This window comes from Panicum virgatum, chromosome 9N, assembly GCF_016808335.1.
Source record: "Panicum virgatum strain AP13 chromosome 9N, P.virgatum_v5, whole genome shotgun sequence".
In the NCBI taxonomy this organism is placed as follows: domain Eukaryota; kingdom Viridiplantae; phylum Streptophyta; class Magnoliopsida; order Poales; family Poaceae; genus Panicum; species Panicum virgatum.
Genome location: NC_053153.1, coordinates 81317727 through 81345472, shown reverse-complemented (window position 1 = coordinate 81345472; position 27746 = coordinate 81317727). Strand labels below are relative to the sequence as shown.

At 47.7% G+C, this 27746-nt stretch overlaps 4 protein-coding genes, 1 long non-coding RNA gene and 1 pseudogene across 10 annotated transcripts; 4 read left to right on the top strand and 2 right to left on the bottom strand.

The window, feature by feature from the left end:
* Window positions 1-2404: 2404 nt before the first annotated feature.
* Window positions 2405-3159, top strand: LOC120692745. Its single transcript, XM_039976129.1, has one exon. The coding sequence runs from the start codon at window positions 2530-2532 to the stop codon at window positions 2857-2859; it is 330 nt and encodes a 109-aa protein (XP_039832063.1). The 5' UTR covers window positions 2405-2529; the 3' UTR covers window positions 2860-3159.
* Window positions 3160-3288: 129 nt separating this feature from the next.
* On the top strand, window positions 3289-5686 carry LOC120689411 (annotated as a pseudogene).
* An 880-nt stretch (window positions 5687-6566) lies between these two features.
* Window positions 6567-17957, top strand: LOC120690820 (hydroxymethylglutaryl-CoA synthase-like). 2 transcript variants are annotated; one of them, XM_039973653.1, is made up of 15 exons: window positions 6570-6971; window positions 9340-9446; window positions 9870-10002; window positions 10182-10325; window positions 10469-10627; window positions 10725-10798; window positions 10880-10955; window positions 11124-11179; window positions 11293-11380; window positions 11468-11608; window positions 11699-11848; window positions 12018-12194; window positions 13790-14027; window positions 16309-17150; window positions 17660-17957. In XM_039973653.1, exons 1-15 carry the CDS (start codon window positions 6888-6890, stop codon window positions 17663-17665), a joined length of 2475 nt encoding a protein of 824 aa, XP_039829587.1. In that variant the 5' UTR covers window positions 6570-6887; the 3' UTR covers window positions 17666-17957. The 2 variants fall into 2 exon arrangements, with proteins under 2 accessions (XP_039829586.1, XP_039829587.1); XM_039973652.1 differs by lacking the exons at window positions 13790-14027; window positions 16309-17150; window positions 17660-17957 and having other exon boundaries at window positions 6567-6763; window positions 6863-6971; window positions 12018-12552.
* Window positions 17958-19014: 1057 nt separating this feature from the next.
* On the bottom strand, window positions 19015-20987 carry LOC120690821. 2 transcript variants are annotated; one of them, XM_039973654.1, is made up of 4 exons: window positions 20769-20987; window positions 20103-20350; window positions 19817-20003; window positions 19015-19366 (listed from the first exon to the last, which is right to left on the bottom strand). In XM_039973654.1, the coding sequence occupies exons 1-4, from the start codon at window positions 20952-20954 to the stop codon at window positions 19244-19246; spliced, it is 744 nt and encodes a 247-aa protein (XP_039829588.1). In that variant the 5' UTR covers window positions 20955-20987; the 3' UTR covers window positions 19015-19243. The 2 variants fall into 2 exon arrangements, with proteins under 2 accessions (XP_039829588.1, XP_039829589.1); XM_039973655.1 differs by having other exon boundaries at window positions 19016-19366; window positions 20103-20343; window positions 20769-20978.
* Window positions 20988-21062: 75 nt separating this feature from the next.
* Window positions 21063-25084, top strand: LOC120690822. 2 transcript variants are annotated; one of them, XR_005681960.1, is made up of 5 exons: window positions 21063-21196; window positions 21324-23245; window positions 23691-23971; window positions 24046-24276; window positions 24372-25084. It is a non-coding gene; the product is annotated as an uncharacterized LOC120690822 (long non-coding RNA). The 2 variants fall into 2 exon arrangements; XR_005681961.1 differs by having other exon boundaries at window positions 21078-21493; window positions 22353-23245.
* On the bottom strand, window positions 22121-26269 carry LOC120690819 (phospholipase D beta 1-like). Of its 3 annotated transcripts, none has more exons than XM_039973651.1 (10): window positions 25278-26269; window positions 24870-24986; window positions 24572-24766; window positions 24209-24457; window positions 24050-24118; window positions 23805-23952; window positions 23458-23606; window positions 23162-23332; window positions 22746-23000; window positions 22121-22603 (listed from the first exon to the last, which is right to left on the bottom strand). In XM_039973651.1, the coding sequence occupies exons 1-10, from the start codon at window positions 26166-26168 to the stop codon at window positions 22310-22312; spliced, it is 2538 nt and encodes an 845-aa protein (XP_039829585.1). In that variant the 5' UTR covers window positions 26169-26269; the 3' UTR covers window positions 22121-22309. The 3 variants fall into 3 exon arrangements, with proteins under 3 accessions (XP_039829585.1, XP_039829584.1, XP_039829583.1); XM_039973650.1 differs by having other exon boundaries at window positions 22803-23043; window positions 23139-23332; window positions 25278-26268; XM_039973649.1 differs by having other exon boundaries at window positions 22803-23000; window positions 25278-26267.
* Between the last annotated feature and the right edge of the window lie 1477 nt (window positions 26270-27746).

Below are 27746 nucleotides of genomic sequence, written 5' to 3'. Positions count from 1 at the left end.
GGTGGAGCTGGAGCCGTTTTAGAAAACGTTTGACAAAATGGCTTCACATATTGGGTTGAGGTTGTGAAATGTCTAAATTGCTCTTCCCTATATTTTTCTTTAATTTTTTCTTTCCTTTTCCATTTTATTTCTCTTCATTTTTTCCTCTCCTTTTCTTTTTTTCTCCCTCTTTTTTCCCTCCTCTCCTCCTTATCCAGTCGCCCGCTCCCTCTCCTTCCTCTCTGCGCCTCCTTCGCCCCCTTCCTCCGCTCGCGCCGCCGCCCTCCGCTCGCGCTGCCGCCCTTCAGGCCTCTGCCCGCGCCGCCGGCCTCCGCTCGCGGTGCCGCCCTCCTGACCTCCGCACAAGCCCCCGCCGACCTCCTCCGGATCCGCCGCATCCCGGTGTCCGCCCGTGCCGCCGGCCTCTGCCCGAACCGCCGGCCTCCGCCACCGTGGCGTCCGCCCGCGCCGCCGCCTCCTGAGCCTTGGTGAGGGCAAGGTGGTCCAAGGGAGGGAGGAGCTCCGCGGAGCCGCATGGAGCCACGATTTCGTGGCTCCATCTCCACCATTCCGCTCGAGAGGGCGGAAATTCCGTTGCTCCATCCCCGGAGCCGCGGTGTTCCCCCCGTTTGGCAGGGCTCCGCGTGGAGCCGGAGCTGGAGCTCCTTTTGGAGCCCTGCCAAATAGGGCCTAAAGGCAGCCAGTCAGTCCAAGTCCAACCAACAGCACGAGGATCCATTCTGTGTCTGCCTGCGTGATCATCAAAGGAAGAAATAAAGAAGGACTGCCGCAGCAACAGAGATAACATCAAATGTTACATCAAATATTTGAATACATGCATGAAGTATTAAACAAAATCTATTTATAAAATTCTTTACACGGATGAGCTTTAAATCGCGAGATGAATCTACTTAATCCATATTTTATAAAAGCGTGCTACAGTAATCATTCGCTAATTATAAATTAATTAGACTTATTAAATTCGTCTCGCGATTTACAACTCATCCGTGCAAAAAAATTGTAAATAGATTTTATTTAGTGCTCCAAATTAGCAAGATTCTCTTTCTAAAATTTTTGACCAAATCATCTAAACACGGCCAAACTAGAGCAACCATCCATGCATCATTGTGCGCGTAGCCGAACCCATATATGGCTGCCACACTCACCAGCAGAGCAGTCAAGTTTTCACTGGACTCCCTTTTGCTTCCACGGGAAAGCAAAGCAAAGGTAGCACGCGTTCTGCTCAAAAAAAAAAAAGGTAGCACGCGTTAGAAATAGAAATCAATCCCAGCTGCGCCCGCGACCAGTTAGAAATAGAGAGCTTGGCGTCTCGCTTTGGGCGGCGCAAGCGCACGATGGTGATGAGCTCCGACACGGGATTCCACTAGCTCTCCAAAGCCGAAGCGTGCGGCATGAGATTCCAAGGATTCTACCATGAGCGCGCACTCTCTCTCTCTCTTAATGGGTGCGTGCTTTGTGGTCCAGAGGAGGGGCCGGAGTCGTCGGCGTCGCCGGTTGTGGAGGTCGTGGGTTCTTGGATTGCAGTGGGATGGAGCCTGGGACGGTGGGAGTGGTGGGGCACTTGAGACTTTTGGCTGGACCGCCATTGCCATGGCGCAGCCGACGACGACTGCTGGTCGGGGCCGGCACCGAAAGTGGGGGTGCTTCTCGTGGACACGGGGACGCCACTTGGTGCGCCATTCAGTGGCTCCACTGCGGTGCCCCTGTGCCCATTGTAGGCGCCCAGCCGGCCACCGATTCAGCTCGTGCCAGCGGATATATATGTATGCTTTTTAAGAAAAGTTCAAAGATTATGGAGCCTAACAGGCTTAAAATTTTCTAAAGAAATTAATCCAGCCCCGAGTCCAAAACCAGTCCAATGGGTGTCAATGAGAATAACATGCATATATGAATGCATTCTAGTTTTTTTACATGCAGCACCATTTTCATTCAACCAAATAGCTCAACACCATGCCACTATCCAACCCGAACCTGAGGTAATAGATTTTAGCCAAGAATTTTTAGCCATGTTCCAAACAATTTAGTCACACTGACAATAAAAAAACAGAACCATATGTGTGTAGTTATCTTGTTTACTACAGGCAGTTTCCGTGCTTAAATTATCTGCTGTCAAAGTTACAACTTTTATCAGTAACCAAGGGAACAAAATTGCAATGAAATCCAATACAGAAAAATGAGGAGCCAGTCCTCCAGAAAACGTGCATGGTAATCTTGCTATTATTTTTTTTAAAGATAATCTTGCTATTTTTGCACGGCAGCAGGGGCATGCCCATCCATCCCTGCGACACTGACACCGAGAGCGCTGCTGAGCTAATCTTCCAACGGATAGTTGCCCAAAGCTGCGTCCCACTCCCACCCCCACCACTGCCTGGCGGCCTGGCCCTCTATATAATAAGAAGCATCCACCCACCCCCAAGAAAAGAACAAGTCCAACTCTCCCAGGCGAATCAGCATTCACAGCAAAAACCACACCACCTTGGCAACAAGCAAGGGCAGGCGCGAGCGAACATCGCAGCAACAAGCAAGGGTATGGCGAGGCAGCAGCTGAAGGTGTCGGCGGCGGCGGACACGGCGTCGTGGTGCTTGGCGCTGTCGCTGGTGGCGCTGCTGCTGGTGTGCTCGCTCGGCGCCGGCGGGGCGGGGGCAAGGGAGGAGGCCATGCTGCCGCAGGTGCGTGGCGCGGCGCTGTCGGCGCGGCCGTGCGAGGAGATCTACGTGGTGGCGGAGGGCGAGACGCTGCACAGCATCAGCGACAGGTGCGGCGACCCCTACATCCTGGAGCAGAACCCGCACGTCCACGACCCCGACGACGTCTTCCCCGGCCTCGTCCTCAAGATCACGCCATCCAAGCCCAGGTAGAAGTAGAACCATCGATCGACAACCATCTATGATTGAGGGCAAGCACAACACATAGGTGCTCTGTTCTGTTGGAGCAAATCAAGGATGCATCAGTGCAGTGTAGCAATGCAGAGGAGGTAGCAGCTCGATGTGAGTGAAGCGTGGTTTGGCTGACTGCCTGCCTGCCTGTGTACACGGGACATCACTTGTGAATAGACAAGTTCATGAGATGAACAGAGTATGTTCTCTGATGCTGCTGCTAGCTGCTCGTCGTCTTCTTTCCTTTGTCTGCAATGCAAGAAAATTCTCTATTGTTCTGTCTTTTCTCTACCTCAGAGGCTACTTTTGTGCACTGCTTCGCTCAATTTCTTGCTCTGCTTGCACGCCCGGCCGTCGTGGTTGACGAGAGATACCGCCCGTCTCGCCGCAAGTGTGACACCGAAGCAGCTGCGGCTCTGCCTGCGGCGACACGTAGCACCAGGCAACCGCTTGGCTGGTGCCACGCAAGCCCAACGGCTGCGTCAGGCATTTAATACTGATGTATGGTCCTCACTCAACCGTTTTGCTTCTAGGGTAAGTTCTGTGATTTCCTCCCTTCCAACGAACGCGATGCAGCAGTGATTCAAAAAAAAAAGAAAAAGAGGAAAACGATCTAACCAATTGAGGTAAATGCTAAAGAAATAGAATATTTGGGCATTCGTGGGCTCGTTCAAGTGGGCATGTGCGTTGTAGAGGAAGATTCCGGTGGTTTCGTATCTATCCCGTGGTGGGGGCGCAGCCGGAACTGGACCGTTGGATCGGAGCCTCGGAGTTGGGGGAGGCTCAAGCGGCTGCTGCGCCTCTTCAGAATACTGGACAGTGGCAGTCAGAGATGGAGACGGACCATCAGCTCAACCCGTAGAGAGAGGGGTAGGCGTTGGTTATTTTCGAGCGGTAAAATAAAATAGGGTCTGACCGTTGTTAAATTAGGCTAGCGGGCTAACTTTAGAGGTCCAACGAATATAAAGGATGATTGGCCCAGCCTTATTTAAGGACTAAATTAAGGCCTCAGCCCAATTAATAAAGAATTGCGTGCTCCTTGTTGGGCCAGGCACCTCTCACGCAAAGTACACGCAAAGGTTCTGAAGACTACCGTCTTGCTGATGGCCGCCGCATGGCTCGGAGACCATCTTTGCACTAGGACATCCGCCGGTGCATCATCCTGACAACCTACTTGGCATCTACTCCTCATCTGATCCACCCACAGCATCCTGCATATACCAGTACAAAGTCACCACATTGATCCATCACCGACGCTAGCTCAAGGTTACTCCGTCGTCGCCATGTCGGCCGGCCACATGCTGATGCTCGCCACTCTTCTTCTCGGCTCCTTGTGCATCAGCGCCTCTCAGGAAGCATCGCAACGGTACAGCAAGCTGAGGAGGTTCGTGCGGCACGCGCCGCTGGTGTCCTACTACAACTACATCGTCGTGGGCGGCGGCACCCCGCTGGCCGCCACGCTCTCGGAGCGCGCGCGCGCGTGCTCCTCCTGGAGCGCGGCGGCCTGCCCTACGGCAACCGCAACGTCTCCAGCGAGTACCAGTTCGCCGACGCGCTGGCCGACACGTCCCCGCTGTCCCCCGCGCAGCGCTTCGTCTCCGAGGACGGCGTCGTCAACGCCCGCGCGCGCGTGCTCGGCGGCGGGAGCTGCCTCAACGCCGGCTTCTACACCCGCGCCAGCAGCGCCGACGTGCGCGCGTCGGGGTGGGACCCCCGCCTCGTGAACGCGTCCTACCGCTGGGTGGAGCGCGCGCTCGTGTTCCGCCCCGGCGCGCCGCCGCCCGCAACGACTTCGGCATGTTCTCGCCCATGGTACGTACGTACGTATGGATGATCGTACTCTTGTTCGAAGTCCAAAGGCAAGGCAAGCTTTGTACATATATATTGACCCATGGATCGATGATCGTTGGGCATGCAATGCAATCATGCAACAGACGGGGCAGCTGGGCACGGTGCCGCCGCCGGAGGCGATGCGTCGCGCGGCGGAGGTGATGCGGCGGCTGGACGGGCGCGCCTTCCGCGGCGGCTTCATCCTGGAGAAGATCCTCGGGCCGCTGTCGACGGGGCACATCGAGCTGCGGTCGACGGACCCCGCACGCGAACCCGGCGGTGACCTTCAACTACTTCCGCGACCCGGGGACGTGGAGCGGTGCGTGCGGGGCATCGAGGCCATGGAGCGGGTGGTGCGGTCGCGGGCCTTCTCCCGCTTCACCTACGGCAACCACACGCGGTGAACCTGCTGCCCCGGCACCCCAGGGACACGCGGCCGCTGCACCAGTACTGCAGGGAGACGGTCATGACCATCTGGCCCTTCCACGGCGGATGCCACGTCGGCGGCGTCGTGGACCAGGACTACCGGGTGGTGGGCGTCCAGGGGCTGCGCGTCATCGACAGCTCCACGTTCAAGTACTCGCCGGGCACCAACCCGAAAGCAACCGTCATGATGCTTGGCAGGTAGGTCCACTTTTCGTTTCATTATTATTATTATTATTATTATTATTATTATTATTGTTATTATTATATAGATTCCTTCTGAAGATGTTGATGAGATGCTTGGTACGTTTGGCTGAAAATTCGATTCGCTTCAATTGAATTCAATTCAACTGAACAACAGGTACATGGGGCTGAAAATTCTGAGGGAGAGGTGGATGAGGAAGGGAGCTGAGGACAAGCATTAGTTAGTTAGTTCTTCCGAGATTGTTTTTGCTTTGTATAATCATCAGTTGAGTACTAGTATTAGGTCGTGTTGTATTGTACCCATGGCAATACATTTGTGTTGGTACAATGAATGAATGAATGATGTGCATGAGGTTGCATTCGCATTCATCAGCAGGCCGATGCGATGCGACTGAGAGCCTAACGTCAATTTGGGTGCTGCACAGATAGATCCAAACCTGAATTCAACTCAACTTTGATACTACCACGTACTAGTACAATTAAATTTGTGCATCATACTACATTCCTAACAGCCCAGCCCATTAGTCGTCGCTGCTGCTCATTACTAGTATATATTCTCGTTTTGTTGACCTGAGACTCGCTACTAGCAGGAGCAAGTTATTTGTAGTCAAAAAAGCAGCTGAAGGCAACGCTCGGGTGGCACTGATGGGCGAGCCGCGCTGACCTGATGCGACTTGCCGCGCCGGCGCCGCCATGACCACCGCCGTATCTCATCTCTCTCTGCAGACTACAACTCCCTCCGTCCCCCCACCAACACCCCGCGACTGAATTTATATTTTTGTTTTTCCAAGTGTACATAAAACGCGACCGAATTGATTCATGAATCAATTAAAATCACGAGGTGGGCATAAGCTTGGATTGGAGCCCCAACGCCCAACCACCAATTCTCTCTCGTACGTGCTCCCATACCATGCCATGCCTTGCCGTTCCCGTGCATGGTGCACTCTGCTCGAGAAACCAGCAGTTGTTTTCTCTTGCCGATCGAGTAAACCTAACCAGATCAATTTTTTAACCCAACACGTGGGCTAGCACGTGGCGGTCCTGAAATTATGATACTAACATGATTGATCGATTGATGGATCCAAGCGCCAATCTGCAAGCGAGCAGAGCAGATCAGCGATGCGAGCGAGGGGCGGCGTCGCGTCGCGTCCGGTCCAGCTCCAGCGTCCGCGACAATTGCCACCAGTCACCAACCAACCAACCATCCATCCCCATCCCCATGGTCCAGACCATCCGCCGGAGTGAGTCCTCACAGTCGGGAGGAGCAAGTGAAAAGAATCGCCAATAACTACCTACCCGAGCCGAGAGAAAAGAAAAGAAATTTTCTTCTAAATAAAAAAAAGCGGCGTTGCCGAGAGCCCGAGCCCAATATATATATTGTAGGCTGCCCCCATCCGCTCCGCTCCGCTCCTTCCTCCCTCTGGTACTGGTGGGTACCAAATCCGTGGCCGATTCCCAGATTGCAAGGCCTCCTTCCCCTACTGCTTCGGTTAATCATCACTTGCTGTCTTCTCTTGCACGGTTCCAGCTTCTCCGCTTCGGTTCCGGCGGCGATGGCGATGGCGATGGCGGCGGAGGCCAAGGACGTCGGCATCCTCGCCATGGACATCTACTTCCCGCCCACCTGCGTGCTCCAGGTACCAACGCCGGACTCGATTCTTCGCTCGCATTCTCCTCCGACCCACTCCCCAATCGAGCAGACGCGCGCACGCTAGCTCCCTCCTTGGATTCGTCCCCTCCCCGGGCGCTCGTCTTCTGTCGCCTGTTCCAAGCGCGCGGCGGCCACCACGCGTTTCGCGTGCTTCCTCGGCGCAGGCGGCTGGGCTGGGTCCCTCGGCAACGTGCGTTGGTCTGGACTGGGCGGCACGGAGCGGAGCGGACCACGCGGTGGTCCCTGTCCCAACCCGAGACGAGAGCCGCCGCCCTGCTCTGCTCCGTTCCGTATCCATCAAAACATCGCCTTCGTTGCGGTGCTGTGCGAAAATGTCACTCGTGTCCCCTGCGTGCTCACTGTAACCTAGTACCGAACACGCCAATTATTCTTATTAAGTCGTCATTATTACCACTAGCTGTACTCAGAAAACCATGCATGGATGCAGCCGTAGTCAGAAAACGGTACTCCTTTTTCAAATCAAATCCTAAGTTACTCCAATCTTCTTGGAGAGTTAAACTATTTTATATTTGACTAAAATTATAGAAAAGATTACAAAAATTTATAGTATCAAATAGATATACTATGAAAGTATATTTGGTATCATAAACAAATGTTAGTATTTTATTGTATAAATTTGTTGAAATGTGTTGACTCTCCAAGAAAGTAAAGTTGGAATGACTTACAATTTACAATTTCGAACAGAGTGAGTAGCTCAAGTTTTAATGAGCAATCTTGCTACTAGCTGTAGGGTTTTGGCCAAGAAGCCAGTCAAGGAGCACTGGTCCTCCCCAGATATTGCAAAAGGGACAAGACGTAACTGCTGACGTGGGAATTGTTGGCACTTGTTGAAACAAAAAAAAAAAATCTCTATTGGGGACGGATGTCGACTGAAAGGCCCTTTGTGGCCTGTTCAAGGTGCTGGTGGCATTTAAGCACCGGATGCTAATCAACAACTGTCAAAACCTGCTTTAGTTGTACACAGCTATACGGCCATGGAGAATCCATCACGTATAGCTTTCAAATTTTACCATTTACAGAAACCTATAAGGTTTTACTCCACCCGTGCCTAGTAATACTACTCCATGGCTACATCTCAAACATCTCAAACCTCAATTTATATTTTTACGAGTAGAATAATAGGTCAACATCTCAAACCTTCTAGAAGATGTCTCCATGTTTGAATAGGAGAAGGAAAAAATAGACTGTAAATCAAATGAGGGCTTCAGAGACAGACATAAATGAGTCCCATTTTATTTAGGGTTATTTGGATTCATTCTATTACAATTTTCCAACTTCTTAGATATGCCATTACAATTCACCTATTTTGAAATTTGCCATTACAATTCTCCACTTCTTTGAACCATGCCATTTTGTACGTCTTTGATGCTCTTGGACCCACTTACAGACCCACGTATTTTCGTATGGCCCAAAATACCCCTGCTGCTTCTCTACCTTCACTCACTAACACGTGGGGCCCACACGTCAGCTTCTTCTTCAACCTCCGGCTCTTCTTCCTCCTCCCTCTTCTCCACCACCCGCTGCTCACCGCCCGCCCCCTACTCCCCACACCCCCACGCCGCCGCCGGCGTGCTCCCCCGCCGGGCGAGCTCCTCCCCGCCTGGCCTTGCTCTGGATCTGGGGCGAGCTCCCCACCCCCCTCCGCATGAAGCCATGGCTGATGCGCCGCCGCTGACCTCACCCCCATGGCCCCATCGGCGCTCGCCGTCCCTCGCGTGCTCCCCCCTCACGCTGCTCGGCGTGCCCCTGCCTCCTTCCTCCAGCGGGAGGTCCCAGGGCGCGCGCGGCTGCGGGAGGCAGAAGGCCCACGCGCAGCCTCCGCATTCGGGTGGGGCGCGAGGGAGGAGCTCGCCCGGCGTGGGGGTGCGGGGTGGGGGCAGGGGGCGGAGGTGAGCAGCGGGTGGTGGAGAGGAGGTAGAAGGAAGAACCGGAGGCGGAAGAAGAAGCTGACGTGTGGGCCCACACTTCAGTGAGTGAAGGCAGAGAAGCAGCGGGGTTATTTTGGGGCCATACGAAAATACGTGGGTCTGTAAGTGGGTCTAAGAGCATCAAAGATGTACAAAATGGTATGACTCAAAGAAGTGAAGAATTATAATGGTAGATTTCAAAATAGGTGAATTGTAATGGCATATCTCAGAAGTTGGAAAATTGTAATGGCATGAATCCAAATAACCCTTTTATTTAAAATAACTGCTGCTTTTAGGATACACTCAGTTTTCTTTTGTAATCACGGCTACTGTCTGGGTCTTTCTTCAGCTTATTAGTTTGCTTTCCATTTGTTTGATACTAGTTAAAGTAAAGCATATTGCGAATTTACATGCTATTTGCTACAGGAAGAGTTGGAAACTCACGATGGCGTGAGCAAAGGGAAATACACCATTGGGCTTGGGCAGGATAGCATGGCATTTTGCACTGAAGTTGAGGATGTTATTTCAATGAGGTATTACTATTTTCTGAGTACTTAATGCTCCTATTATTATTGTTTTTTGTTTTCTTTACATCTTTCTTCATTTCTTGTATTACACTTGCACCTTCTCCTTATGGTTCTTCTTTTTTTCTATTATCTAGATCTTTTTTTGATTTGCTAATTATGTGCATAGTTATCATGTACAAACTTAAGCAGGTGAGGGCCTACTGCAAAACTAAGTTTTCAAGCTATTTGGTTCTGCCTTCAATGTTTGACAGTTCCCATGTTTGTGAAAATAATTGTGTTCTTAAGGTTCCTTAGCTTCAAATGGTTAGTGTCTGTTTAGATGGTGCAATTGGAAATCTAGTATTTCATTCCCAATCCACAGGCACTATTTTGTTTTTCTTTTAATACTCCTTTTTTTTGTAAATCTAACTTGTTAAGATATTGATTCAGCTTGACAGTGGTGAAGTCCCTACTGAAAAATTATAACATTGACCCGAAGTGCATTGGACGTTTGGAAGTTGGCAGTGAAACAGTAATAGACAAGAGCAAGTCTATAAAGACATGGTTGATGCAAATTTTTGAGGTCTGTTCCTTTCAATACAAATAAGATCTTAGAAGGCCGAAACTTTCAGGCATGATCAAGTGGCCCTTGTTGATAAAACTAAAATGCGAAAATTTTCTTCTATTTTCAAAAATATTGTCTTGAAATTTTGAACTGTACTTTCTTTGGTTACAGTTTCTAACAGCCTTATTTGAATTCAGGAATGTGGCAACACTGATATTGAAGGAGTTGACTCCTCAAATGCATGCTATGGTGGAACAGCTGCGTTGTTTAATTGTGTTAACTGGGTTGAAAGCAACTCGTGGGATGGGCGCTATGGACTTGTTGTTTGCACAGACAGTGCGGTAGGCAGCATATTATTGGTCTTCCTGTGTAACTTGAATAATTCTGATATTTGGCTAACAACATTGTTGGTACGGGAGCTTTTTAAGTCCTTGCTACTTCTTGTGCTGACATTTTTTTTATCCACTTTGATACCTTTTTTCAGGTTTATGCTGAAGGTCCGGCTCGTCCTACTGGTGGTGCAGCTGCTATTGCAATGTTGATTGGACCAAACGCTCCTATTTCTTTTGAAAGCAAATATAGGGGATCTCACATGGCCCATGCATATGACTTTTACAAGCCTGATCTTGCAAGTGAATATCCGGTCTGTCTCTAGTCTACATGTGTCTTGCAAACCAAAACAGACGCAATAAACTTGAAATTTAATGGAAAGAAATTCATGTCATATGCAATGTGTGTAGGTGGTTGATGGAAAGTTGTCGCAGACATGCTATCTCATGGCATTGGATTCCTGCTATAATGTATTTTGTAAAAAGTAAGTTATGTCCTCTATTTTAGCACATTAACCAAGTTGATTGAGCTGATCGAATCTAAATCCACTATTCCCACATTTCAGGTATGAAAAGCATGAGAGAAAGCAATTTTCAATTTTTGATGCAGATTATGTTGTATTTCATTCTCCATACAACAAGGTATCACAAAACCCCTATTACATGATTTTAACATCTCAGCAGCACATTGCATGCAACAAGTGGCGTTACAGCAATGGCCTTACAAAGGCAGCTTAACGCTTGGTGCTCTCTGCAAAGTTTTTTTTATTATTATCTGCTTCCCGTAGTATAAGTTTTTTCTTTGTGCAGCTTGTACAGAAAAGCTTTGCTCGTTTGTGCTACAACGATTTCTTGAGAAACTGCAGGTTGGTCGTTTACTGCATTATCTTTTCGTGCATCAAACAAGAAAAACCTAATTTATTCATGTGTCAAAAACTGAACTGGGTCAACTAAAAGATTTCCCGCTCATTTCAATCAGCACGGTTGATGAAGAGTCTAGGGAAAAATTGGCACCCTATACTGGTTTGTCATCTGAAGAAAGCTACCAGAGCCGAGACCTTGAAAAGGTATAAAAGTATGGATTACTAGAATTAGGAACATCTCTGCATGGTCAAGTCATCTGGAACGCTGATCAAATAAGCTGTGCTAAACAGGCATCCCAGCAAGTTGCGAAGAAACTGTACGAGTCCAAGGTTCAGCCAACAACATTGATCCCAAAACAAGTTGGGAATATGTATACAGCATCACTCTATGCCGCTTTTGCTTCAGTTATCTATAATAGACATGAAACTCTGGTATAATACTATTACAATGTTTCTTCTGTTATTACAAGATCGTGCAATCAATGTTGATGTATTTTTCCCCTGTCCTTTTGACATGTCCAGGCAGGCCAGAGGATTGTTATGTTTTCATATGGAAGTGGCTTGACATCAACAATGTTCTCTTTCAAAATTAATGAAGGCCAGCATCCATTCAGTCTGCTAAACATTGCAAACATACTGGATATTTCCAAGAAACTGGAGGCACGACATGTGGTAAGTATTAGTGATATTCTTTCAGAAATTTCTTCATTTATCACTGAGGCCCACTGTATTTTAACATAAAATGAATTGGCTTGGGTTGCTATAATAGTTAAATTGCTGCATTCGTCTTATGTCCATCAACCTCAACATTGATATGAATCCACTGGTATCTTCCATGCAGGTTCCCCCGAAGAAATTTATCGAGACACTGAAATTGATGGAGCACCGCTATGGGGCAAAAGATTTCGTGACCAGTCAGGACACAAGTTTGCTACCTGCAGGCACATATTATCTCACCCACGTCGACTCCATGTACCGAAGGTTCTACGCCGTGAAAGATGACGCTGTCACCACTGCAGTGTCCAATGGCCACTGATTTGTCTTCAGCTTGAAGCTGCCACCAGTCAATAACAGAGGCAGGTGTAATAAGCATGCAAGTTTTCTTAGATTATCTGTTAGGAGGGGAAGCTGGAGGCTGGAGCTTAGGTCAATCTCCAGTCCTAAGGTTGTAAAGTTAGTTAGAGCTATGCGATTGTTGTAATGGTTGCTTAGTAAAAATGCTCGCTTAGCAGGAATGGCAGTGCCTGCGAAATTCAGATCAAGCACACTGCTGGGTTGTAAGAATTCTGAATAATCTGCCGAGGAACAGTTGGATTAAGTTATGTTGTTGAAATAAATGATTACTTGTACTAATACGTAATACAGTTAATGCTTAAAATCTTGGATTAGGTCTATTCTTGCCATCTTGTGGCGCTGTGTCTTTTTTTTTTAAGTTTCTTAGATTCGTGTGTGGGGATGAGCCGACTGAAGAGAGCTGAATGGCAAGGGTGTTTTTTTCTTTGGCTATAGAATGTTTCTTCGCCTGTGAATAGGACTAAAAGATACACACAAAGTTTATACGAATACTAGTTTCTGTACACAGAAAATATGGATGTATATGAATATGTATAGAATTATGGCATCTGAATTATTGCTATCAATATTTGAATTTAAGAAACAATATGCCCTGCAGTTTGTGTGCCAGTTGAAAACTTTTCGAACTTAATTTCATATTAATTTCAGCATGTCATTTTATTTTATGTTCGAAAAAACCTGCATTCAAATTCTTTGAACAAAATGTCTTGCTTTGATCCGTACAAACTTTGCCCACAAACCTAGCAATCACCGTACTTGTCACTTGAAACATTGTTTCTCTACCTCACGTAATTGGATTGTTGTATGCTGTATATGACTCCAGATGAGATGGCTATATGTTAATCCTATGAACTTTAGTGAAATAATAAATCTATCCATCATGGCTACGCTAAAAATATTGTTTGAAAAAAATTAATTGTGGGAAAAAGATGGCTATGCTAAAAAGATGGAGTATATGATTGTAAAGGGATAAGATGACGTTGGATCAACACATTCCATTTCTGGAACCAAATCAGAATACATGTAAGAAGAGATGGGTCGCTGCATGCCTGCATTTCTCAAATCCAGGAGCCTATTACAGTTACTAACCAAAATCTACTCCATCCCCCGGCCGCAGCCCAACACTAGATGCTTCATCGAACGGCCAGAAGATGCCGCGGCGCAAGAGCAGCAGGGCAAAAGACCACCCAAGAGCAGGGAGCAGCAGGCCAGCAGCTTCTCTCCTGATCTCCTCCCTTGAGAAGCCCCGCCGCCACCATGTCTTGCTCCGACGAGGAGACCCTCGCCGCGCTCATACAAGTTTCTAGAACCCCGGAGGGCCGAGAGGGCCTCTCTGGCGTGCTCGCCGACACCCTGTTCCTCCTGCCCGCCTCCCCGTCCCGCCTCTTGCTCCTCCGCCTCCGCCTCCTACGCAACCTCCTCGCCGGCCACGAGTTCAACCAGTACGCCTTCATCGAGCGCTCCGGCCCCTCCGTCGTAGCCGCCTCCGTGCTCTCCTCGCCCTCCCTCGCCCCCGACGCGGTGCGCGCCGCGCTCCAGGCGCTGGGCAACACCGCGCTCGCCGGGGAGTTGCACCGCGACGCCGTCTGGGAGGCGCTCTTCCCCGAGGCGCTGCGGGAGTTCGCTGGGGTCAAGGACACGGGAGTCCTGGACCCCCTCTGCATGGTGCTCGACACGTGCTGCGGCGGGGAAGGTGATCGCCGGAGACTCAACGAGCTGTGCGACCAGGAGTTGGGGCTGCCAATCCTCGTCCAAGTTGTCATTACTGCCTCGCAAGGTGAGTTGAGTTCGCCGAATCGCCACAATCTTGTTCAGAGTCCTTTTAGGGCGAACAAAATTAGTGATATGAACTGGTATAATTTATTCAGATACTAATAAATTATTAGGCCTGTAAGTAATTTGAACTATGATGAATTTTATCAGATTGTTGCATGACAAGATGTATGAGCTTGTTATCATAATTGGAATGCATTATTTTGCCCATAGTCACAGAATTCGGGGTCGATGCCTCGTCCCTCGACCCGGGAACGTCGTTCCGATTCGAGGGTCGGGGTCGAAGAGGGTCAGTGTCCCATTCAAGGTTGGATCGTGTCCTGGTTTGAAAGGGGTCGCAGCCCCATTGCTAGCAGATTTAATTAGGATAAGGAGGTTAAGGACAGTGGATTGGTGTGGTTTTTTATAGACAATGAGCTGAGTACGTGTAGCATGGTCTAAATGTACTCTTTTATATGTTTCTTATATGCTTGTGCAGATTAGTTTCTTCATTAGTAGCATATATATAGTTTTTGTCTTTATTGACCCGAAGATATCGACCCCGATGAATCAGGGTCGCGTCCCACATAATAATTTATCGTTCCATAGATGTATACCCCCTTCGTACCATAATTTTATAAAGTGACGACCCTCGACCCCGTTCCTCGACCCGGTCGACCCAGGAACTTTGTGACTATGATTTTGCCTATATCTGATATAGAGTAGTCTTCAACACTAGGGTTTATTAAGTTGTTGGTTGTGTAGGATTTTGCAGTTTCTCTATCTCTCTGTTGTTTTGTTTGTACAAGTTCAGATCTCTCTAGGGAAAATTGGTTGTGTAGCATCGAAAGATCACGACTTCCGCAAAATACCATTAAAAGCGTTCGCCCGAGTAAAATACCACTAAAAGATACAAACGTTACTGAAAGTACCCTTCTGTTAGATCTTGCTAGCAACTCTGTTATCTTGGACAAAAATACCCTCAAACAAGGAAAGAAATGTGCGTACAGAAACACGCTGCGTGCCAGTCCGCCGTCCGCCGGCCCCGGATGCAGTCGCTTGGAGGTGCGCCGTGCGCCGGCTTGGGCGGCCAGCGCCCGCCGGTCCTGGCGAGGCCGCCACCGGCGCTGCGCTGCTTGGGTGGCCCGCATCCGCGGAGCGGCAGAGGTCACTACGGAGACGGCGAGCACGATGTCGGAGAAGATGGCATAGTGGTAGAGCGACGGGTCGGCGAACTACAGCGGCGGGAGTGCAGGACGAAGGGTCGTCGGGTTGGTAGAGGCGTTTGCAAGGCGGGCCTCAAGGAGGCGCATGGTTAGGCAGCGGAGCGATTTGGGCATGGACCGGGCGGCGGGCGTGGAGGAGCTGCTGCCCCCACCTTTGTCTTCGTCGTCGTTGCTCAGTTCAGCAAAGAAAAGCATCGGAGCTCCAGCACCTTTGAGGGTTGCTAAGAAATTGACATGAGAGCGATAGCATTTGTGAGGAGCAAATTTGGAGCCTCCAGCACCTGATCATTCACACCACATATGGAGCTCGTATATGGACGCGTGAGAGTTCAATGCGGCCATGACTTTCTTGCTACGCAGATACGCTTCAAGCGGGAACGGGGGAAGCGGGAGCGCAGCTTGCTGGCCGGCAGCCGGGCGAGCTGATGCCACGCCCACAGCTGGTCTCCGCGGCGAGCGTCGGCCGGAGGTGGCATTGGTCCTTCGAGCAGCCTGGCGAGATGGTGGAGGCTGGAGGAAGGTGAGCGGCGGCGCGCACCTTGGCGACGAGCCGCACAACCTCGTCCAGGTGGCTGGAGACGGTGAGCTAGCCTGCCGCCGACGAGGCGGTCCGGGTCGGGGTGCAGGACGGCGAGCACGGCGCACCTGATGGCCATCCTGAGCGCCTCCCCGGTGGCACGCCTCCTCCGCTGGATGATGGCCAAGGCGCCAAGCGCGAGGCCGGGGAGTCTGCGGCAGCGAAGCTCGTGGCTATGGCAGACAGGAGGAAAGAGACGAGACGGAGGCGAGGATGAGCAATTGGAGTGGATATGGCCGGTAACACCTAGAGGGGATGGTGATTCATGATTCTGGGTAGAAAAGTCATTTCATCTCTATGATCTGTGTTGAAAAGAGTCAAAGTAAATTTTTTAGTGAACAAATCTAACGGAATGGTACTTTCCGGTAACGTTTGCATCTTTCAGTGGTATTTTACGGGGGCGAGCATTTTTAGTGGTATTTTAGGGAAGTCGCAATCTTTCGATGCTACACAACCAATTTTCCCCTCTCTATATGACCCTAACCTGAATTATGTAAATGCAGTGGAGCACAAGGAAGAGTGGTTGGAGTGGCTTCTGTTCAAAGTCTGTGTTGAGGAGCAAAAGTTTGAGATCTTGTTTGATGCCTTATGCTCAAGTAATGATGTTGACAGTGGCGAATATAATGCTAAGCATGCGTTTCTTTTGGGCATGCTATCAAGTTGCTTGAACAACCATCCCAAAGAAGTTACTGTCACAGACAGTTTTGCACATCATATTTTCAGTGTACACAAGCATGCTGCTGAAACCGTGAATTTTACTCACCGAGGTACCTCTCCTCTTCCAACTGGGTGCCCTGCAGTCGATATCCTTGGATACACACTGCAGCTCCTGAGGGACATCTGCGCTTGGGAATCCCCTTCATCAGAGGCTCAAGGTCCTGCTGACTCGCTGTTGCGGACTGGCCTTGTAAAGCACCTTCTGAAATACCTAGGTGAGCTTGAGCCACCCAGTACCATCAGAAAATCCATGTCAAGAGGACAAGGAGATAACCATCCAGCTCTTGAAAATGCAAAGGCCTGCCCATACATTGGTTACAGGAGAGATTTAGTTGCGGTCATTGCTAATTGCTTACATGGAAGGAAGAAGGTGCAGGATGAGATTAGGAAGCTAAATGGGATTTTGTTACTGCTGCAGCAGTGTATCATCGATGAAGATAACCCATACTTGAGGGAGTGGGGTCTGCTAACTGTTAAGAACTTGCTTGAAGGAAATGAAGAAAATCAGAAGGAGATTTCTGAACTTGAGATGCAAGAACCTGTTATAACTCCAGAGATTGCTAACATAGGTCTCAAGGTGGAGATAGACAAGGAAACACGGCGTCCAAAACTGGTCAATACTTCTGATGTAAGTATCTGTTCTAAAATAAGTCTGTATTGGGTATTTATGTATAAATGCATCTGCTAGTATCCACATCCTATTCTCCTAAATACTTGTTAAACTACATAACTGGTTCATCAGTTTGCTTAATTGCTTATCAAGAACATTGGATTGCATCTGAAATCTGGGTAACACTGCAGCTGTGTCATGTTGTGCTTATCTTATATATATGCAACTATTTCTCTAATTGGCGATTCTTTCTTGATCTGGATGTAGGCACAAGTGTTTAGTTTTTACATGAATATGGTTGTGCTGGAATTGTTGTCTTTCTGCCTTCCCTATCATTCGTATAAATTGACAATTTGACCCAAATACATGATGATGCCTGTGGGCTGTGGTTTCATAAAACTGTGTTAACAAATCTCAAGTGTTTGCAATTTTGAATATTGGCTGCCTGCAATGTCATTAAACTGGTTATACTGTTGCGCCGAATGCATCAGCAGCAGCGTTATCTGACAGCATACTTTGTTTTGCAGACTTAATTTCTCACAGGTCATGTTGTCAGGAGCAAAGATCTTGATGCTGTGGTTAGGACTAGGAATACAGGTGCTACCTTTTCGTTGAAAGGTCTGCAATGTACTCCAATGATGATGACTGAAGAGATCTATCATATAATATACCAATATCTTGTGTAGATGCTACTATCTTTTGATGGTGATCATGGTTGAGAAAACAGAATTTTGCGACAAAAGTGATATGTATTCCGAGAGAAGTAATTCATTGTAAGCAAAGCTGTTCTTTAAAAGTATTTGGTTAGCAGTTTTATTGCTAAAATCTGTATGCAGCAAGCACTGCTATGTGCTAAACATGTGATCGTTAGTATGTAGAAAATTTAGGTTTATGCCATTAGTTTCACACTTTCCAGAGTTTCCTTTCTGTATCGAACTATCGATCAATCAGTCTGAGCGGCCATGTTACTAGTAAGTTGGTCACTACTCGCAGTGTTCTGAAACTCAGAAGGTAGTCCTTGGCCCCGTGCCCATCAGTTTAGTCTGGGCGACACGAGGTGTCTTGATACTCAGTAGTCCTCTTCTCTCAGTTCCAAATTATAATTTATTCTGACTTTTAAAGATAGATAACTTTCCCTATGCACCTAGACATACATTATATCTAGATTCATAGTAAAAGCTATGTATCTAGAAAGGTTAAAGGAATTGTAATTTATATCTAGAGTCATAGCAAAAGCTATGTATCTTAAATGAATTGTAATTTGGGAAGGAGGGAGTACGTAGCTACACTGTGCTTCTGCCAAAGGGCCTCTACCTGAGATGGTTAGAGGAACCCAGCGGCACTCCTCAGGTCCTGGGTTCGACTCCCCGTGGGAGCGAATTTTACGCTGAGGTTAAAAAAATCCCCTCGCTGGCCCTGTGTGCCAAAGCACTGGTTGTGAGCCGGCCCCAGGTCGGCCTGAGGACCCTTACATGGCCCAGACAGGTAGTCCCCAGGGGTTACGTCTCCCAGTGTCAGGGCGGGACCAGGGTTCGGGGATTTTCTCGGTCGGGGAAGCCGAGCCTTCTCTTAGATAATACCGGTGGGGCGGTCTTTCCCCACCCGGCCGAGTTTTTTTTACACTGTGCTTCTGAAATTCTTATTTGGTTTGGTATATGGTCACTACGCTGGGTGAACAGTATATGGGTCTTGGTTAACAATCAGAACCTGGAATTCTTCTTGTTCTGTACGGTTAATTGGATTACACTTCGCTTACTAGAGATCTCACAAAGTTCTGTTCATATTTTGTTCGTATTGCACCACTACCAACACTAAACCCATCTGTTTGGCTTCAAGCGTCTCAGCTAGCACAACGAGGTTCTGAAACTTCAGCTGCCAGGTGTAGTCAACGTCCGCATATATTGCTTCTTTTGCTCTTTCAAGCAATAGCGAATTCAGCAACAGAAAAGAAAACACGATTCTGATGTCAAACGATCACTTCCAACACTGCAAAGGTTACATGAATCATGTATCATTGTATAAAATGGGAAACTAACTAGAAGTACTTCCCAGATCCATTGTGCCATAGACGGGTAGTTGATCTGAAACAAAAGCTTGAGGCACTTCTTAAGCTAAGAAAATACAACATCTGAACGTAGTACATACTTGGTGTTCTTTTTCACAACCCGGGCTTCATGCAACATACATTTGGCGCCATGTAAGTGGAGGAGAGCCATTCCTTGCACTGGAGCAACCTATCACACAGCAGCCTCAGATTAGGATTACTCTGATAGTGACACTATTTCATCTGGCCTCCATGAGATATATTGGGTCATGCGAATTTTTCACCCTACGTACCCTTTCAAAATTTTGTATGGGCAATTACAAGATTATGCATAATTTTGGCTGCTTTTCTATAATCTATACGAAATTCTAAAGTGCAAGAAAGACTTGTAAACTGTCATTTGCATGACATCCGCCAAAATCATTACTTATGTTGGGCATAATTGTTCCACTCTAGACCACTAAACTGGATGGCAGCAAGTGCATATCCAATAGCATGTGTGACAAACCAAAGACATGATAAACTTCATTTCCTTAACAGCAGCAGCAGTTCTCCATGAAAGGATTTCTTTGGATTAAACAATCAGACAAACTTGATGTGATCTTATCAAAGATATGAGGGTTTTGGAACCAGAAAGTACCTCAGCGACAATTCCACCTCTCTGATCATAAAATACAGTCTCCCCTCCAATAAGTGCTTGTCCTGATGAATCCTTTGCACTTCCTTTGCCGGAAAGGTATATCAAAAGCGTATAGTACGTTTTAGAACCATCCCCAAGGTCAACACTCTCATCGATATGCCTACCAAAACGCTGACCTTCAGTATACCTGTACGCAAAAAAAAAGCACTTATACCAGTAGCGACTCGAGCTTTCTAACATCATAGCACTAGCCCAGCAGTAGATCAGTGGGCTCAATAATGCATACCTGTAGAACCTGATATTTGGATTCAATCCTGTAGCTGCTTTGCCAGAGACGTTGATGTCTGTAAATATTCTGTTTATTCCTGATTCCCAAATGGCTTGAGCAAGCAATGGATCCGTCACAGATATCCGATCATTGTCTCTGTAAGCCTCCCCCTTTAGTGGCCCCAAACTGCCCTGGTGAGTGAAGCCCATAGACTCGGCGACATCAATGAAAGCCTTCGCCTCTGCGGAAGTGACGAAGTCTGGAATCTATACAAAGTTCAGCAATAGCTCAGAAGAGACATAATCTGCTTAACTTAAGACCTAATAAGCAACTCCTTGTCAATCGAACATCATGACATCAAAGATGCCTTCTACTTTCAGCCTTTCAGGAGCTTTCTTACTAGGAGCCTAATCATGGTCTATCAAGATTTGGTTTACTTACAGAGAACAGATTGGCAAATAAAATATTTGCTCGTCTATCTAACGCTCAAATCAAGGTTTTCATCGGTGCCCCCAAAAAGAAGCAAAAATCTAGGTTAGCCCGTCCAAGCATGGCTGCTTCTCCGGAGCATCAATCCTAGTAATTGCTCATTACTCTTTTAACATGTAGTTCGAGCTAAAGGATGTTGGACGCAACCATAGGCGAATACGGATTCCCTGGCCAAGGGGGGTGCGGTGTGCTTACGGTGAGGAGGTGGGTGCCCTTGAGGCGATTGATCTGGAGATCCTTCTTGGGCTTGACCGCCGGCCATCTGCAGCCGCCGCCCTTCTTTGCTTTCTTGCCCGCCGAAGCTTTGTTCTGGCGCTGCTGACCCGCTCCTCCAGCCGCGGGCTCCATGGCTGGTGCTCGCCTCTTGTGGTTCGGTGGCATCAGGGAAGAGATGGAGACTACTGGGGTCTGCTGTTAATATTTCTTGCAAAATAGCCCCTCAAAATATGCAAAATACCTCTTCTCCGCCGACCGTCGCGTCAATGGGCTTCTGCTCCTTCCCCGCCCATTCCCACCGGACACCAACCACCTGTCGCTCCCACTCTTACTCCGAACCTCCCTCGCCCCCTCGCACACTCACTGCGCCGACGGCCCGACGCGGCGGCTTCGTTGTCTAATCTCAGGTGTGCATACCCCCCGGTGGGAAGGGGTGGGTTGGGCGATCAGTGTTTTTTGTGCGGTGTTTCCCCTCACCGGATGACTGAAGCAGAGGGAGACCGGCGGGTGTTTCCGTTATTTGCGAACTAGTAGGTGCTACACCCACTGAACGCGGGCGGAGATGGCCGATTGCGCTACCGGAGACAAGAGAAGCTCGACCCCGGAGACCGCCATGTCGTTACGCTGCGGCCGGTAGGGGATATGCGGGGACCTCAAGGATGACGATGAGTGCCCGTCTGCTTCGGTGACAACGAACAGCAGAGGTGAGCATTTCGCTCTCCAGCTTCGCCCTATTAGGAGGAATTCTGCCGGCTGCTGTAGTACTTGCAGAATTCGGCTGATTTCTTATTTAAGTTCGGCTGAGATTTTTCTTTAAGGAAAAAAAAAAGAAGAAGAAACGGCAATAGCATCGTAGTCTGCATTAGGGCCTCTGTTGTGCGTGAATTTGACACATTGCAGTAGTAGAACTTGGACTGCAAATTACTGCCGGTCAATGAATTTTGTTTGTTTAGTTTTTTCCTTCTTTTTTTGGTATACCAAGCTTGGTGATGTTTGAATTTTAGATGAAGTGCCAAATTTTTCACGAACTTTCATGTTGGCAACTAGTAAGTAGTAAGTACTAAATAGTAACATTGAAATGCACTTAGCCACTCAGGCCATTCTGAAAATGCTCTATTATCTGTATCTGTATGTGTATGTCAGACAACTTTGGAGTGCGCTACCGCTAAAAGTTCAGCTACAATTCCTTTTGAGCTGCTGCAGAAACTACCTTATCTCTGAATGATTTTCCTCTGTCAGGATCTAAGTTTTGAGTAATAAGGCTAAGATACAGGGAAAAGTACAGAACCAAATCCACTAATCTGTTCATATCACAGTTTATGGACCTGAACTGACGAACCGTTTGGTGACATTGCTGTTGGTTACGAGTATTAAAACATTAATATCTGATAATAATAACCTTTGTACAGAAACTATGTGATCTCTTGAATCAATCGAAAAGGAAACATGGAATTTTCTTTTCTCCTGACAACTAATGGCATCAATGGCACCTGTAATGACTTCCCTATATAAGTTTATGCTCATATTGTAAGGTTTTCTTGGATATTCATAAACGAGCCGCAGATGTTCCCGCCGAGGTCTGGAAACGTGGCGCACCCGGGCAGAGGGTTCACCTTGCCATCGGGATCGACACTAACGGGGTACTTGAGCAGATGGCCCTTCATCTTAGTCACATGGCTGGAGAAAAATTGATCCCAGTTCTTCTGCCCAATGTGCCGCACTTGCCTCATGCACTCCAGGCTTTCCGGCCTGGTGAAGCTCTCCTCAATGGCTCCGATGTGCTCCGCCCATAGAGACATCCTGTACCCGAAAATCTGCAGGTAAAAACACAGTGAGCACAGTTAATTCCTCTATATGTGAAAATATGTATGTCTCCAGTGTATTCTTGAAAGGAAAATAACATCCAAAATACAGTGCAACCTTCTTTCTCTCACTTTGCCACAGTAAATATGATACTGTAGATGACACCACGGCATACCAAGTTACCAACTTATCAGAACTGAAGCTCATTACCTGTCCACGAGGGGCAGAAAGCGTATTTGCCCATGTGTGTTGTGGTTGGTATGCACCCATTGCAATCTCTGTATCTCTGGTTCCTTCCATGGACCTCTGGTTGATGTTAGCTGATCCAATGATCACATACTCATCATCCACAATCATTCCTTTCGAGTGCACATAAACCATGAATCTCCCGTTCTTCCGAGATTGGTCCTGATTGATTGTACAAGTTGAGAGAGAGCGAGAAACATGAATTCTGCATATTGTATTCTTTCTTTATTTTTTTTCTTTAGAAAAATGCAGCCTGCAGCTTGGCCACTTGCAAGTGCGCCACAATCAGCAGTAGAAAACAGAACTCCAACCTGCAGTCTCACCTGTGGGTTGCTGGCTGAGAATGTTCCGCTGGAAGAGCAAGAAGTGTCCTCAGCTTCACGATTACCAAGGCAGAAGAAGTTCAGGTAATCCTGTGGTTCATATTTACCATCTAGTCCTACTTCCTTCAATGCCTTATAGATTATCTCATACATCATTTGCATCGTCTTGTTCTATGAATGACAAAAGGAAAGAGAAATGAATTGCACTAGATAAGTTACTATATTGTTTCAAAAGGAGCTTATAGGGGAGTACAGTAAAACAGATTCAGGACAATAGAAGGGTTGTAGAATCTAACCTGCCAGTAAAGAATTCTTTGTGTAGGAGTACCGGTAGGGTTACCCTCAGGCCACATTGGGATTATTATATATGCTGAGAATCTCTCATTAGCATAAATCTTGTTTGCAATTTTAAGTGCTATCTCAATGGGTATCAAATTATTAGCACCTGCAATAGTACTGTAATTCAGTGTCCCAAATTCTGGAGTACTTCTGATTATTTCTTTTCTCTCATTATTTGGGAAAAATGAAGGGATTAACATAATTTGGAGTGGTGGACACAATACGGGAGTGACATGGGAGTGTGTGAGATCCAAGTATGTGTTCAGGACTCCAGATCAAAAGGGAAAAGAAATTTTATGCTCACCGATATCTTTATTCGAATCCCAGTTGAATGAAGAACCAAGAAAATACTGGTTCTCAATGTAGATGAAATGTTGGGCACCTCGGATTGCATTCACGTAAGCTGTATGCACGCTCATATCAATCAGTACATTTTTCCCACAAACAAGATTCTGTTGACCAAAGCAAAAGGTTATATTATTTAGTAAAAATAAATGGAGGCACTACATATGTGGTTAATTTGACTGTGATGTAGTGCATTTCAGTTACCTTACTGGTGGCTTCTCGTGGGTCTTTCGGAAAACCCTTGACAGAGTTCGAATCAATTGATCGGAAAATCTGCTTTCCAAGTAAAATTTGCTCAGGGCTCTACCAGATGACTGGAAAATTTGCTTTGCAATTAACAATGGAATACTTTGCAAGACTTACCTGAACATCCCATCTCTCTGGATCATTGTCATTTGAATAGACTTCATCGTCAATAGTTGCAATATCAGGTATCTTTTCAATCCATAGCAATGTATCATTGCTTGATTTCGTCAATTTTTTAGTCCCACTGCGCTTCGATGCCTTTAACCAGCGCTCCTCAAAGTTTTTCAGGACATCATATGCTGCCGGACCGTCGATCTTGGAATGCAGGTCATGCCATGGCTCTCTTGGGCCACGGGCATCTTCTACCTGCAAGGAAGTGTTTTATGAGGATCTAACAAATTGCAACAAAGCTCCAAGACCATTGCATAAAGTCAACAGCTAGGTCAGTTGAAGACGATATATGTGAGAAAGAATATCCACCGCAAAGTTTGGGTTGTAATAGTCCTCCTTGTGAAATGTGTGGAGAGTCCGAAATAGAGTATGTCTTGGTGTGTCATATCGCCCTCCGCATAAATCAAGGCCTCCTACAAAAGCAACGATCTTCCTTCTATGGTTGTCGGCATCAGCATCCACGATTACCGTTTTCTGATGATGAGTGAATATAGTCCCTGTTTCCTGAAACCAATAGTTACCATCAGTGCACATTGCAAAGGAAGGATGGAGGTTGTATGCATGCATAATCTTATATGATCGTCAGAATAGTGAGGCCGGATAAGACCTGTTGCTTCACCCAGCTGTGCCTTTTCCCAGCAGATCGTGGGCAAAGCAGTATCTGAACTGAAGAATGCTTGAAAAATCTACGTGTCTCTTCATCCCGCGTGCCCATGTAGCCTTCCTACATATAGGAATGGCAATGAGCAGCAAACAAGTTTTGTTCAGATTCTAGAACTTGGCATATAGTACCATTGTTTCATACATGGACATATTCATGAATTTCCCTCTCTTTTTTGAGATCCCAATTACGGCTGCGGCAATGAAATTCATAACAGAAAACAAATTTTATATGAGAAGGAAATGCAGCACCTTGATTTTTGGAAAATGAACCCCTTGCAAATAAAGCAGGAGAGCTGAAAATGCTGTCAGGCATGACACAACAAAAAGAGTTGAAGCATATGCTACGGCGTACCATCTTGATGCCAAGGACGCTCCGGGACGTTGGATCGTCCCAGACGAGCAGCAGGACCCGCACCCCCTCCTGCGACTTCCTCCTGAGCAGATCGCCGAGCGGCATGCCGCCGGTGCCGTCGCGCACCAGGTGGATGGTGTGGAACACGGACCAGCCGGTGATGTAGATGAGCCTCCTGGCGTGGGATATGGCGTCGTGGACGTCGCGCCAGCACTGCCCCTGGCGGTAGCAGGCGCCGTTCCCCAGCCTGATCTCCGGCAGGGTCCCGTCGGGCACGTGCGCGTCCTGGTACAGCGTGACCCTCCCGCCGCGGCGCAGCGGGAAGTATGTCCTGGGCACGCCGGCGAAGTCCGGGCCCGGGGTGACGCCGTGGTGGTACATGGTGAGCCTGGCGACGGGGAGGTACTGCACCGAGAGGCGCAGCACGGCGCCGGGCGCGCACTCCTTGCCGTTGAGCTCGAGGACCGGGTACGTGCCCTCGACCCTGTCGCCGGTCTTGAGGCAGCCGGCGCGGATGGAGACGACGCCGATGAGCTCCGCGCCGACGACGTCGCTGTCCTTGACGACGAAGCTGACGGCCGCGGCCTCGTGCGCGACGTTGACGACGAAGTGCTGGTCCCAGACGGGGTTCTCGTCGTCGGGGATGACGAAGGTGCGGGCCACCACGGCGGAGGCCACCTGCACGGTGACGTAGGGGTCGCTGGTCATGGCCTCGGAGGACTTGGACTTGCAGATGAAGTCGCGCACGGTCTTGGAGAGGATGTCCTTGTTGGGGAGGTTGTGCGCGTCGTGGATCCAGATGTCCAGGCTGCCGTGGAGCAGCACCGGCGGCGCGTCGCCGGTGCCGTCCGCCACCACCCATGCGATGCTCTCGTCGTCGTCGTGAGGCATCGGCTCGCCTCGTCTCGTCTCGTCTCTAGCTGCTCCGATCCACGCGCGACCTGATCCGATGGTTTCCTTCGCTTCCCCTCCCCTCCCCCCTTCCCTTGCTGCCGCCGTGTGGTGATCTCGTTACCCTCGCGCGCGAGCGTGCTGCTGGATCGCTCGCTGTTTCCGATCCCCCCCTGAATTGGAGGGGAGGAGTGGCCGCGTGGCAACGACGCTTCGTTTCGTTCACTTGGATGGGCTGATTTAAACATGCAGCCCACACCATATCTATGGGCTCAAAGCACAACAGGCTGCCAACGATATCTGTTTGATACCCTCAAAAAAAAATCTGTTTGAGTCCGAATTTTTTCCATCAGGAATTCAGAATTTGAATCCAAGGAAGGAAGGAGAACACAGGTACAGTGCTGTACAGCTGTTGTGTCCTGCTCCTCCTGGCAACGTCTCGCACCCCTGCGTCTGCATTGGATTTGGATTTGGTTCTTGACCCCTTGCTCATTTCCTGACGGCACGGCGCCCTTTGGCAGGCTCATCCGCTCCTGGCGGTCAGGGTCCGGGACGGACGCATACGCATCGGGTTTACCTTTTCGTTTTTTTTTCCGAATCCCGCCGTTTGCCGGAAACGAAATTTCGGCCGAAATTCGCTAATTCCGAACGGAAAAGGACCTCAAATTCAAAAAACGAAATTTCGATGAATTCCGACCGAAATTTCGGTGATTTCGACCGAAATTCGGTGATTTTCGACCGGAAAATTATGTAATTTGTATTTTTACTACTGTTCCCGAGGTCAAATGAAAAACTTTTGAATACCAACTTTGTTCAGTTTTTCGAGATCTACAACTTTTGTTTTACAAACTTTTTCATTTGAGCAATGGTTTGAAAGTTATTTAATTATTTCAAAAACTACCAATTAAAAGTCTTTCATTTCATGTGACAACTTCCATTTTCTCTCTTAGGCCTCAACTGGACTTTTATTATTCTTGTTATTGCGGATATGCCTATAAATTATTACAACATAATACATCCAAAGTATATTAGAATTATTACAATCCAAAGATACAACAGAGGCAAAGGCATAGTACATACTAAGTCCATGTAACATATTCTCTGCATTTAAATACATCAGAGTACACCAATTGTTATATATATTCATCATCTGACAAGAAAGCTTAATTTGTGTAACAATGTTAGAAATTATTCTGTTGACTGCGCATACATTGTAAAATAAGAAAACGAATCTAGTCTGTCTCGGTAGTTTACCATCCTTGCAGAAGCGACATAATTAAAGAGTAAACGTGCGTGTGTATTGCACACCTGCCCATGTCATGTCCAAACCACAAGCAAATTCCTGACAAATAAAGAAGAAACGTTTATGTGCGTATGAAATTGAATAGGTACCTCACCAACATCATGATAAACCAAAGTCTAGTCGAAGTCGAGGGGAGAAAACAAATTTTTGCACATGAAATGACGAGTCATTCAAATTACGGTTTCAAATGTTAATTTTAGCCTAGAAAATGATCTTAGATTTGAGTGTGTTCTAGTCCTATTTGCTCAGAAGAACACCTAGTTTTTTATCATATT